This window comes from Coturnix japonica, chromosome 2 (assembly GCF_001577835.2).
Source record: "Coturnix japonica isolate 7356 chromosome 2, Coturnix japonica 2.1, whole genome shotgun sequence".
Taxonomy (NCBI): Eukaryota; Metazoa; Chordata; class Aves; order Galliformes; family Phasianidae; genus Coturnix; species Coturnix japonica.
Window position 1 is genome coordinate 20,951,884 of NC_029517.1, and position 13,590 is coordinate 20,965,473.

Here is a 13,590-nt window from a genome sequence, read left to right on the forward strand (position 1 = left end):
GCTATCTGAATGTAGTTGAAAAACTGTGTAAGGTTTCCATAGTTTTGAAGGGTGTCTCCTATTCTTTCTTGGGGGATTCTAAGGATGAATTCATCTAATGTCCATACATCCTGACAAAGTTGTTATTTCTTTTTTTTGTTATTAAATTAAAAGATCTTTTATGTGTGCTTATGAAACATTTTTTTTAAAAATAAGCAATTTTGTCTTATCAAGATACTTAGAACTATATCCATTTTTTAGAGTCATTTTCAGTGTTTCTGTCATTGACATTATCTAATTATGCTTCCAACAGAGCTGCTTTGGCCTCAGTCTTTGTCCTTTTGTATTCAAGGCTTGTTTAAATTGTCTTCATTTCCCAAATGTTTTGATTTGGGAGGCTTTCATTTTAATTACCTAACATTTATCTTTTTAAATTGAAGTAGCTAGATGATATGAGAAAAAATACAACACTGTTCTTTGCTCTAAGAAGTTCCTCAGTCTTTATCTGTTCTCCATGACCCATTGTAGGGAACCTACTTTAATAGGGGAGTTAGACGCAATGAGCTCTTGAGCCTTGCAATTCTGTGATTGTCTGGGAGCTGTATTATTATTATATAGCTATAACGTCAATTTGGTCTGAGACTTTCTGCCCAAAATTCATTAAGTATGGGAAATTATGATATGTAGTGCATAAGACAAGTGTCTAAATTCAGAAGCTGAGAATGCTTTGGATTTTCTTTTATTAGTTTATAGCTATGATTTCTTTTCAGACATTGAAGATACCTGTTTTAACTGTCTGAAAAGCTAGAACCTTAATCACATGCCCAGTCTCTTGTTAGGAGATGAGCTATGATCTCAGAATCAAGAGTCCAACTCTGGGCTCCACACATTACCACGCATAATTCAAACTTTATGTCTGATAGTGTTGTCCAAACCCTTCTTGAACTTCAGCAGCTTTGGGCCCTGACTGTTGTCCAGGAGAGCCTCTTTCAGTCCCTGACCACTAATGGTGAAGAAGCTTTCCTAATAACCAACTGGATTCTCCCATGAGAGCTCCATGCCATTCCCTTGGTCCTGTTTCTGTGACCAGATGACCTCAGCTCCTCATACATGTTTGCTCTCTAGACATTTCATAGTCTTCATAGTTGATTAAGATATGACACAACTTTTCCGTTTCCTAAAAGCATTTCTGAACTCTGAGCTGAGTTTACTGTTTTAATACTTTTACCTGTTATTTCCTGTATGGGTATTGTGAAGATTATAGGTTTATGCTTTCATCCTCAAAAGGCAGAGAAAAATTAGCACAAAACAAACAAACAAACAAAAAAGCACCTCTGTTCCTCTTATGTCCTTCAGACTGGTTTGTATGAAAGCTTTAAATGTCTCAACTTTTCAGATCAAGCTGATGTGGCTTGCAGTCCCTTTATATATTTAATTGAGGAGAAAAAAAGACAGTGCTTTTAAGAATTCTTTAATACATAAAAGCTACACAGAACTGAAATGGTCTGAATCCAGGAGTAATCAGTTCTTTGTGTCACTTAGCACATATGGCCTATGTGTTGTGGCGTTTTAGAGAATTGGCAACATGGAGAAAGTGCTCAAAGGTACTGATCACGTCATTCATTGAGAGCGGAAAAGCAGCATAATACTAAAGTGCATGAAGCCTTTTATTGGGAAAAGCTGATTATTTGGAAGAATTAGAATGAGCTTTTGGCAGTGAATATCAGAAAGGGGATTTTAGAATGCAGCTGACTTTTCTTTCTGATGCATAGGTGCGTCCACTAGAGATTTTCAGTGAAAGAATGCATTATACCTTCTACTTGTTCCACTTTCTAGGCTTATTTGCTGGTGAAAAAACATCTGTTGAAATACTTCACCAGTAGTTTCATTCTGTCTTTGAAATGATACGGAATATCATGGCATGTAGCTTTTAAATGTTTGCTTTTCTATGAATCTTTCATCTTCGTCTTCCTCTCAAAAAATTTTAATCTGAAACTGATTTTGAGAATGTCCTTCCATTGCTTCTGTTGGCTGTGGGAAGGTCTGCAATCTATGAGCACTCAGTGCCTCTGAAATCAGAGTTAAAGTCTGTTGGCATTTAACTGATAAATTTAAATAGACACGGGAAAATGCAATCATAATTCAACTGATTTCTCATCTTGTCAAGCAAGGAACTTTTAATTGTAGCAGTGATTACAGTTTGTTATTCAAACAATGATATTCCTAGAGTATTTCACTGCCTAATTAGAAACCTAGTGTATGATTTCCCAACTGCTGTTCATTAAGCAAAACTCTATACTTTGTATTAGGAAGAAGAGACAGTGCAGTATGAGCTCAATAAGCACTCACTGGTATCTTCCTGCTTCTATGGCAGAAAGGTTTTCTTTGTTACAATAATTTCTGCTTATTGCTGAGTAGAAGCTCTTCTGATGTTCAGAAGCGTAATAGAAACAATGCAGAGACATAATGGCCTCATTATATTTCCTTAATACTTTTTCTATGTTAGTACCGAGATTAAGATGCAAAGCAAACTATAGCTTAGGTAGTTAACAGCCATTTAATTTTTTCTTTGATGTCTGTAGGTAATCTAGCTCTTTCCACTTCTGTTTATTATGTGTTGGCTTCTGTTTGCTTATTGAAAGAAATTACCTATTTTGTGATGACTCACAAGCTGTTGTAATGGTGGAGAGTTTGTATGCACTGTGCTGCTTTCTATACTCTACGTAGAGAAGAAAGGTACTGGGTGACTGTACAATCAGTTCCTCTATACTTTATAATGGTCATACTTTGTAATGACAAAGAAAAATTGCTTCCAAACTTTGATTATTTCTTTAGAAGTGCCATAAGTCAAACATTGTGTTAGTTGTCACAGTTTTTATGTGATTTGTCACTTGAAAGAATGAGCAAGTACTGTCAAGTACGTATTTTCAAGTGTGACTTCTTATATGGTTTTTGAAGGCATCTTTCACTGCATAAATTGTCTGTTTTCTGATTTGCTCTTGCTGCAAATTAAACATACTCATTTGTTGTATTTCAGAACTCGTCTTGAAGAATTAAGAATGTTTTTGGAGAATGAGACCTGGGAACTTTGCCCTGTTAAATCAAGCTTTCACATTTTACAGCTTCATGTACGTTCTTTGAATCACACATACGAAAGTGTTGATACTGCAGAATCAATGCAAGAGTGAGAAGTAACATATCTCTGAACTGCCGTGAAAATGCTGAGTGACTGTTGAAAAAACATACATTTCATTTCAGGATTTTGGAAACTGTAGAATCCAAGGCTTTTAAGACAGTGACATTTCTGTTTTAGGCAGGTAGAGGATTACACAACATGCTCCAATTCTAAGCATAATATTATCTTTGTTATTTGTTGTGTTTTAATATGTTGTTTATTTGTCAATTTTCCATTTCAAAATCATTATTCTGAGAAGATGATGCAGAAAAAGAATGCATAAAAATAGTTACACTCCTTAGTGCTCACTAGTTTGGACCTGGTTAGGGAAAAGTAGGTCATACTGTCTGATTTGAAGAAAAATAAATTTTCTATGGGGAAGTACCACCAAAAGCATGTAATGGCCGTCCTCACCTGCTGTACTTAAAGGGGTTTTGTGTAGTTTAGCTTATGTTGGATGAATTTCGCCTATTTTGTCAAACAAATGTATATCTCTGTGATCGAAGCTACTACTAAAATGCAAAATAGATGCAGCTGAGGAAAAGGTAATCATTAGAAACTTGTGAAATGGCTTTGAAGATTATAAAAAAATTGAAAAGAACTTATTTTTAAAAATAAAATATTTAAAAACTACAATAGTAGATAGCTAGGTAATGTGTGTAAAACAAAGCAAACAAAACCAAAACTGCATTTTTGGATAAAATTGTAGGTCGTTTTTATTATAAAAGAAAAAGAACACTTACTCATTTTCCAAAATCAGGTGAAAATACTTTCAGAGTGCAGGAGATGTATCACATGTCGTAACCAGCAACTGTTAAAATTAGAAATATGAGCGCTGTGATTGCCACTATCAGTGTTAACTTGAGCCAGTATAAAAAGTATGTTGTTATGTTCTCTTTTTTCATTAACCTGTAGTCATAATAATATTGAAACCATCCTGCTGCAAATTAAAATTGTACTTTCTTTCTCTTAATAGGAATTTAAATTCATGGTGCAGTCACGTTCCCCATCTGTGTCACCCAGTAAGCAGCCTGCTTCAGCAATTTCAACGGCAGTAACTTTATTTGAGCAGTACTGTAATGGAGGAAACCCATTTGAAATTCAGGCTGACAGCAAAGATGATGAAACAGAAGATGTGTTAGCTTCCAATGGGGTACGAAGCATTGCATAATCAATAATCAAATCCAGCTTTCATTAAATGGGTGTTTATTTCATTTTTCAGTGGTGAAAAACTGTGTCCAGACAGTTGCTGTAGTTAGCGCATTGTCTTGTCAGTAGGATACTGCAGTTCTAGAAGGCTGGGATCATCTTCATTTCATAACTTGTAGATATATTAATGCAGGGACAAGCCTTGGGTTAAGTGATGGGGGGACGCACCCTGCCCTGCCAGAACTGGCTGCCTCAGTGGCTCAGCGCAGCAGGCTGTGCTTGTGGTGAGTCAAGCTAGAGGGAGTCATCAGCCCAGGAATCAGCAGTAGGCTAATGTGTCACAAGCACAGCAGAGGGTCTGTTCTGTGGTTTCCCTGCCTTGAACTTCATCCATGTCTCATTTGGTAGGTTTGAGCACTACTGGGGACTTTCAAAGCTGGCTGCAGCAGCTTCATTTTCGAAGCTGTGTGCCAATTTAGTATTCTTTGCTTGTGAAACATTAATATATTTTAAATTGATAAAATCTGAATTTGTGTCTGGTGAAGAACTGTAATGAATTTTGGCTCTGCTTAAACACCAGAGGGACAGAACGTTCTGCGTTGAAAAAGTAAAATACTGATTACATGATTTTTTTTTTCTTCTTGTGAAATCTAGCTCATATTTACAGTCATTCATACAATAGCTTTGCTAACCTTAGTGTGATGTTACTGGGAAAACTCTGGAGTAGCTTATAGGGCTAACATTTTTTTTTGAGTAAAATTTAAAATGATATTCGTTTTGCCTAATGTAATTGGTTAGGGACAATGATGCTTCTGATTTTTCTTCATTACTTGTAGAAGTTTTTTGTGGTGAGTGTATCCTTTATTTGAGATGTTTTTAGCAACTCAGCATATAAATGGTCTTGTTCCTTAAGATAACTTGAGTTTCATGCATTGGGAAAGGATAACTAACTGCTTTTAATACAGAGGAATGTTAAGTACGGCTGAAGAACTATGCTGAGAGTGCACATAACAGTGTTTAACGGTAGTAAGAAGACACTTACATGATTTCGATCATTGTATTTTACCTCACAGTCACTGAAGGATGAAATCCTTACTAAAGTCTTCATAAAGGAAGGGTTTTTCACATTTAGGTAGAGAGCTGAGGTGCAGGGTAGGTTAGCTGGTACTAAAACCAAGGCTTCTGGTCACCCTGCTAGCGTTCTCTTCTGGTGACTATCTTCTGTTTATCTTTCATAAGCAGTTAAACTAGAAATTATTTCAGGTGGAGATTGCAGAATATTGTTTCCAGAAAATGCAGATATGTTTTTAGGTATCTAGAGAAATGGCATGACAAGGCTATACACAACTGACCTACTTATCAGTGACCTGCAGGATGTTAAGAATTGTCAGTGTCTCATTTGAGAATTTTTATATCTTATCAATTTATTTCAGTTCTGGACAACTGAATGGGACTTTGGGTCCAGACACCTCTGCTTTTTGCTGGTTTTTTTTTTTCCTCATCTTAAGCTTCAGTGAGATGTGTTATGTCCATTTTTTCAGCTCCCTAAAATATTTTTCTTGTGATACAGATAACTTAGTTTTATAACACTCTTCAGTTTCAGTTACTCTTATCACAGTCCTATGTGTTAGTTTGAACTGACTACCTAAATACTTGATAATTGCAATGATTATTGCTAGCAGCCACAATAAATTATTTAGCACTTTGAGATGTTGCTGCAGACTGTATTTATTAAAAATATGCTCTAGAAGGTCTTTAGCTTGTGATTGTGAGTTAATTATCTGCATTTTAAATCATGCAGTGTTTTTACCTTGTAAATAATTTTTCCACCTTATTAATGGGTTTAGATGAGGAGACTTAGCAAAGCATTTCCCACGCTTAAAGAATCAGTTTTTCAAAATATTCTTATTCAATTAAGACAGTTAACAATTTATAGTCAGCATCTAATTTCACTATCACTGGATTTTAATTGAGTTGGAGCACATTATTTATTAATGCATTGTAAGTGATTGTAATTCTCCAGGTTAATGTTTCAGCCAATTTATTTAAAATATGACTCTGTCAAGCCTGAAGTCAGTGCCTTTAATTATAGCTTCCATTTATCTACAGTGTTCATGGGGCAGTTATTTAGTGTATGAATACTACGGATCAGTCTGTTTCGAGAAATTTTGCATGTAAACAGCCTATTGAATGGCTTCATTTTCATCACTCTTATTTTTTAACATCATGTACATGTTTTTTCTGTCTCAACTATTTTGCTTTAAATTCGTTTGTCCTGTGGGCTTTCCACTTTTTTAATATACTATGTTCTTTGTTCTATGCTTTAAAAATGTTTGTACCTTGGGGCTGCGGCAAAATTGTCAACCATGACTGAAAAATATTTTTTCTAGTGTATTTTAGATGATTGAACAGCTGACGTTCCCTTACTGTACCTTCATCAGTTTTCCCTTCTGGAAAGTACCATTTCTTAAAGATCCCAGAACCAGATTGTCTTTGTCATGTGGGTCATTTTTTCTTTTTACTCCCTGGGCAAAATGGCTTCAGAGCAATGCCCGCATTAAGAAAAAGTTGAAAGAAAAAGTGTTGTCTGTCTTCAACTGAAAATGCATTTGTGGAGCCTGGTGTGTAGGTTTAATGACAAGTAGGAGTTCAGGAAAATGGGTTACATTTGTAGAGTATTAAGTGTTTGTTTTCCTTCAGTGTTTTGTGGGTTAAGAAATTAACCTTGTGAAAAACTTTACCTCGTTATTTATGAAGTGTTTAAAGCACTTGTACTGCAGAGCAACCAAGAATCCTTGAAAAATAAGATGGAAATTTACATATTACACTGAATGGAATAAAAGATTGCAAATGTCAGGTGTTTTTGCCAAAAATAATCCCAACTGTATAATACATTTTAACATGTATGTGTGGTTCCATAACTATAAAAAATATTTATTGTGTGTTTTGATTTCTGAATAGTGTTTGTAACTTGTAATCAAACAGTAGAAGTATATGTCTACTGTGTAAACACTATACTGTGTTATGTATTCTGTAGCTTAAGTTGCTCAGTCTTTCGCTTATCAGTGGTTATGTTCAAACCTTCTATACTTACATCAAACAAAAGTTTCTTATAAGCTTTGAAATGCAGTGGAACAATTGAACAGAAGAAAACAATTTCAAAAAATTAAATATGTCTGAGTTTTTGGAGGCAGCAGTTATGTCGGTAAATACTTAAGCTTATTTTTCAGATGTTGCAATTTACCGTTGGTCTTCTGTGAGAGGGGTCAAACATTAGAACAGGCTTCCTGGTGAGGTGGTTGGTGCTCCAGGCTTGTCAGTATTCAAGAGGCATTTGGATAATGCCCTCAATACATGTAATTTGGGTTAGCCCCAATGTTGTTAAGCAGTTGGACTCAATGATCTTTGAAGGTCCCTTCCAACAGAACTAGTCTTGTCCTGTTCACTTCTATCTTCTTTCTCCCTCTCTCTATCTTTCTCTCTCCTTCCCTTTCTATTATCTCTCAGGCAGGTAAACATGGATAATTTAGTTACATATTCACATCGTTTGGATGTTGTGTTGAGGGATATGATTTAGCTGGGAAGTATTGGTAATGGTTGGACTGGATGATCTTCTAGGTCTTTTCCAACCTTGATAATTCTATGATTTTGTGATTCTGTGATTTCTCGTAAGGTTATTCTGGTTTGTGCTGTAGGGTCTGTGTAAAATGATGTGTAAAATGAAGAAAGGGAGGACAAACTCTTCTACTCTGTCCCCCACTGTTTTGTTCCACTAATACAGCCGAGTTACATCACTACAATGTTACTTAGAGTATTGTACTGTATTGCAGGGTGGTTTTGTTTGTTTAATTAGATTGTTTATTTTGTGTACAAGATAAGACCTATCAAGTGGGGCTACAGAAGCCTGTTCCTTGTTTACACTAGAGTTTTTGCTTGCTTCAAGTACTCTGTGAACATTATATGTAGAAAAAGATACTCCTGCATACAAAGTTACTGTTCTTTCTGTTGTTGTAGATAGAAGAGCATACAGGTGAAGGGAATATGTACAGAAAAAAAAACAGCGAGAAAAATAACATCATTACTATAGAGTAGCCGTGAGAAATGCTTGCATTTATATTTGTTTGTTGGTTTGCAGTATGAGTCTGATGAACAAGAAAAAAGTGCCTATCAAGAGTATGATAGTGACAGCGATGTTCCTGAAGAGTTGAAAAGAGACTATGTAGATGAGCAGACAGGAGATGCCCCCATGAAGAGGTCAGTATGCTCAGTCTTATTTACGTGTTTAATTTCAGTACTGTAGTTTATTCTTGATTCAATCTCTACAACAATGGAATGATAATTAAATAATCTTTATGATACCTGCACGGTGAGAAAGGCTCAGCAGTTAGTTCTGCAGGATGAGGAGGAACTTTAAACTGTTCATTGTTATTGCAAACAGAAACTCTGGGGAGCAAGATTTTGAAGGAAGATAAAGGCTCTCCAAAGTGAGTCATAGAAAACTCATTAGCAAGCACTAGACATTCTTCTACAACTGTTGTTACGTATATGTGTAATTTTTGTTGTATCAATGGGAATTTTTTGCAAACAAATGACTTGAGACTTGTGCTTCTGCTTTTACAAAACAATAATCTTTTAGAAATTTCAGACAAACAAGCCAAAAATAAAAACAAAAGCACTGTAACGAGTAGATGTCTATTCAGCCTTTACAAAGCAAGCTCACATTATTTGTATGGAATGGGTTTCAGGAGTACCAGAAGGGCACCACTTGGGTCAAAAGAGAGGATTTCTTTTATTATTATTACAATATTATTATGGTTTCATCAGACATCACAAACTACTTCATTTTAAAGAAACTCTAGAGATATTGATGAAGATTAATTTGTGGGAAAAAATGCAGTCAGTGGTCATAGCTGTGTACTGTGAAATTGTAACACTAAGAACTTTTGGAAGATATTATTTTGAGTGTTTTTTTTCTTTATTTCCTTTTTAGTGTTTCTCGAGAAACTCTGAAGAGCAAAAAGAAATCAGATTATAGCCTCAATAAAGGGAATGCACCTATCCTGACAAACACTACACTCAATGTAGTAAGGCTTGTTGGTATGTGGAACAATTGTTGGAATGTGTGTTTTTTATTTTAATACAAACCTGTGGATTCTAGAAAATATATTTGGTGAATTTTAAAACACTTTAAAATCACCAACTAATTCAACTTTTAAAATGTGTGTTAGTTTGGATGAGGTCTCAGTGGATTGTGTCACAGTGTATTCCAGTTTCCTACTCTTGAGTGGCATTGCCTCCCTTTGGATTTCTTGCAGCTTCCTTGTACTGGCAGATCAGTAATGTGCTTATACAGCCAGCAGGTCCTTCACTTTACCAGCTTTTTCCAAAGGATGAGCCTTTAGTTTATTGCAGAAAGATGTTTTTAATTAATTGATCCTCAAATGCGTGGTTTTACATTTTGTACTACTGAATTTCGTCGGATTCTTATTACAGCAGTCATCAAGGTCCTCTGGTTCCTCCTGTATATTATGCCAATCCCTTTCTGTTTTGATGGTACCTCCTTGTTTTTTTCCATTATCATACTCTTATTTTTGTGCCAGAGTCATTCATGAGGATTTGAAAGAAGAGTTGTTGGAAACTCCAATAGTAGCTTTTCCAGATCTCTTTTCATCACACTCTGTTCTGCCTTCTCTTTTACTGAACAGTTGATTAAATCCCAGATGGGTGAAATGTACTGTGTTCTTTGTATAGAAAATCAAATAACACTTGTATCAAGAATATTTATCTTAATCTGATATAGTTCACATCTGGTAGATCCATGAGTTGTTTTATGAATTTTGCCACCATATAAAACATAAAGTTAAGCATGATGTTGCTCTCCTGATTTAGCTGAGCATTTTATGTTTGCTAGTATGAGATCTAGCTTTGATCCAGTCCCCTGGATTCTCCTGTGGCAGAAAGGGATGCCATGGAGGGTGTCCATCTTTTAGCAGTGGTCAGTGTTAATGCCATTGAAGGTTTCTGTTCATCTTGTGCTGTCTTTGGATTTTGGCTAGGAATATGCCATGGTACATGACACTGTTCAGTTTCAAATGGTGTAACCAGTAGGTATTTAGGATTCTTTCATCATTCAATATTGTTTCATTATCAATTGAATACAGTAGATAGCTCCAAGAGGTGTTACCTGTCCTGGATATCTTTCCTTGCATGTCGTAGTATAGATATCTTAGCACTTGTCTTCTGGAGCTGCTTCCCTTCTGCACAGGAGAGCTGAGCAACCAACATGGGCTGAGGGGCTTTTTTTAGCTAAGTTTGACAAAGTGAATTCCGTGTGCAATACCAGTGACAGAATGCCTTAAAAAGTAAGCAGAGACCTAGTGAAGTACAGTATAGGTATGTCCTATGCATCGGAAAGCCTGTACTTTATTCAAGTTTTGGCCCTTAAAAACAAATAAATCATAAGGGAAAGCAAGTTAATACAGGAAATTTGGAGTGAGGTTAAGGTGGGATTTTAAATTGCTCGCTCAAGTAGAAGAAATAGTTGCCTGACTTTTTTGTTATGCAACTAGTAGTACTTGCTGAAAGAGTATGATGCTGCTCATAATAATTTTAAGCTATTTCTGGGGGCTATGTGCATTGTAAGGAGGCAGGATGAATAAAAGTATGAGTTACTGGATATTTAATAAAAATAATGTAAATGAATTGTAGAATCATACAATGAATTACTATGTATAGCTGAAGTGGGAGGTCATATAATTGTTGAATTTGAAATTCAAGTTTACAGTTATTTTATTTGTTTTTCCATTAAGTTAATAAATGAGGTAGTTATTTCTCAGTTTGTTTCTAGAATAAAGCAACAATTAGATTAATTCATAGGGTTATTTTTCCTATCAAACTCTTGCCTGTTGACTTAGAACTTGAAGGAAGAATGAATTCATGCTAAATCGTTTTGGAATATTGAGACTTATGGTCTGTACATCAACAAGAACATTTGCCATTGTGAATACTGGTGGTTTTTTTTTGTTTTTTTTTGTTTTTTTTTTTATTAATGTCATCCATATTTAAGAAGTGGGTTGGGTTTGTCTGATGCCTTCTTTTTGCCTTATTTTTACTTCTTCTGTGGATAGCTTTTCATGAAGTAACTCTTAGATATGGCTTTCTTTAAAGCTCGTTATCTTTGGAGAAAATAATAGTAGTGGTGACAGATCTCACAGCTGAAAACTTTTTGCTGAAGAACTGAACAGTCATGTAGCATAGGGCTTCATGAGCCTTCAAAATAAGAAAAAACAATGAAAAAAAAAAACAACCCCAGAACAAAACCGCCCCCAGTAATGCACTTTCAGAAGGGTATAAATACAACATGCTTTTTGTGGTTTCCTTCAAAGTGGCATTTTAGCCTCTAATGTATGTCATAGCATGCTGCATATTTGAAATTTAGAGACTCACTAGGAATTTTTTTATAATGACCACAGCTGTACCAAAACTCTCATAAATATATGGAGATATATTTATATATTATATTTTAATATATTTTTATATATTATATATTTATATATATATTTTATTTACCCTTTTGGTTTTAATGATCAGATTTATGTAGATCAGTCTGATAGAAAAAACTGATTTCTCAAAGGACAAAAGAATTGCTGGAAATACTGAACACTTCCAGAAAAACCCCAAACAAAGAACAAACTAACATACAACATCAACAACAACAAAAACCCAAACCCTGGCAAATGTTCAGGGGTTTTGGTCATTACAAATTGTTTATAGAAATCATATCTACTTTGACTGACATAAACTCAAAGTGGTATTTCTGGAAATTGCTGGTGTGTGCTTGGGCTATTAGTGCTGTTTGGGAATGTTCTTTTCACCCAAACTATGAACTTTACTGCAACTAGGTAACAATGTATAGAAGTTAAAATTTGGCATCCTCTTAGAGAAACTAGGAGGAAATGTTCTTGGAACACTTCTGTGTAAAGATGCTGAGTGATGTAGTAATAGAGAAATGTTCTTGGCTACAGAAGATTTTTATAGGGACAGTGCTTGGGCAGTGCGTAGCCCTTTAGAAAAGTGTAGGACACTGCCCAAGAGACTACCTTGAATGTTTATGCCAGCCACGCAGATATTTGGAAATCTAACTGTCCAGAATGTGACACATCACCCATTATTGTGCATAGGTTGCAGGCAAGTTTGAAAACTGTATTTAGCTCAGAGTAAGTGGAAAAAATCAGCCCATAGCAACAAAGGATATTCAGACACACATGAAGATGGCAGCTGCTTTGATAGGGTATCATCCTTTCCAAACATCCATAAATTTCTATGTAGACTGTGCTGAAATTAACTGCATTTGTTGTTCCCTTTTGGAAAACAAATGGAACAGCTCAGGTCTGTTTTTCAGTTTGTTCATTATGCTGCAGGTCAAAACACTGATATCTAAGCATGGAATTAACACCTGGGTTAACCTGCCAAATTATTAGGTACTTTAACTCTTGTTAAATGTCCAAACATAATGAAATAATTTCGTGAGTGTGTTGGCAAACAGGGACCCATTCTGTAATATTCAGGCAGGTTGTTTTAAGCTAGATTGAGATGTGGAAAGCAGCAGCATCTGGTTTTGCTTGATTCTTGCCATAGTGCTGTATCATCCCACCATAGTTGTGTTTTATATTTGCCAAATTAATGTGGTCTTTTATGATCACAAGTAATTGTTTAAAAAATCAAGTCACTATCCCTGATACTAACAGCTAAATTTGATACTTGATTTCTCTATGTAAAACAACATTTTCTCTCCTGATTAGTAAGTTACTTTGCTGTGCATAGTATTAACTTTAAAAACATTGCTGACTACAGGAGAAGTAAATTATTTTGGCACCCTCAGGCAGTATTTTATCAACCTGCCACATCAAAACATGTCTGAAATGTGGTATTTTGTTAACTGATCTGGTATATCCGACATGCTGGATGAACTGCATTTATGTCTTAAGTTATTAAGTTGCTGTCTGTAATAACCCAAAGCTTATTAGATATATAGTAACCATATTAAAATACATATACACTGTTGAGATGTGAATGGGACAAGTAATATGTCATTTCTGAACTATCCAGCTGTAAGTCTCAGGTTTTTCAAAAATCAGTTTTTTGTTGAGTACACTTATTTTTTACAGCCCTGGGGAAAAGCACCTTTGTCCTATGCTAGAAGACAAAATAACTATGGAATTAAACCTACAGGGAAAAATTACTTTTTGAGTGTAAATAATACAATCAGTTTAACTCAACTAATGTAT

At 35.3% G+C, this 13,590-nt stretch overlaps 1 protein-coding gene across 1 annotated transcript in view; it reads left to right on the plus strand.

The window, feature by feature from the left end:
* VPS50 (VPS50 subunit of EARP/GARPII complex) overlaps positions 1-13,590 on the plus strand; it is a 64,367-nt gene that overhangs the window by 27,488 nt on the left and 23,289 nt on the right. Inside the window, exons 17-20 of the mRNA XM_015853539.2 lie at positions 3,017-3,107; positions 4,131-4,307; positions 8,439-8,557; positions 9,294-9,400. Coding sequence (XP_015709025.2) covers positions 3,017-3,107; positions 4,131-4,307; positions 8,439-8,557; positions 9,294-9,400 — 494 coding nt within the window. The remainder of the gene's footprint in view (positions 1-3,016; positions 3,108-4,130; positions 4,308-8,438; positions 8,558-9,293; positions 9,401-13,590) is intronic.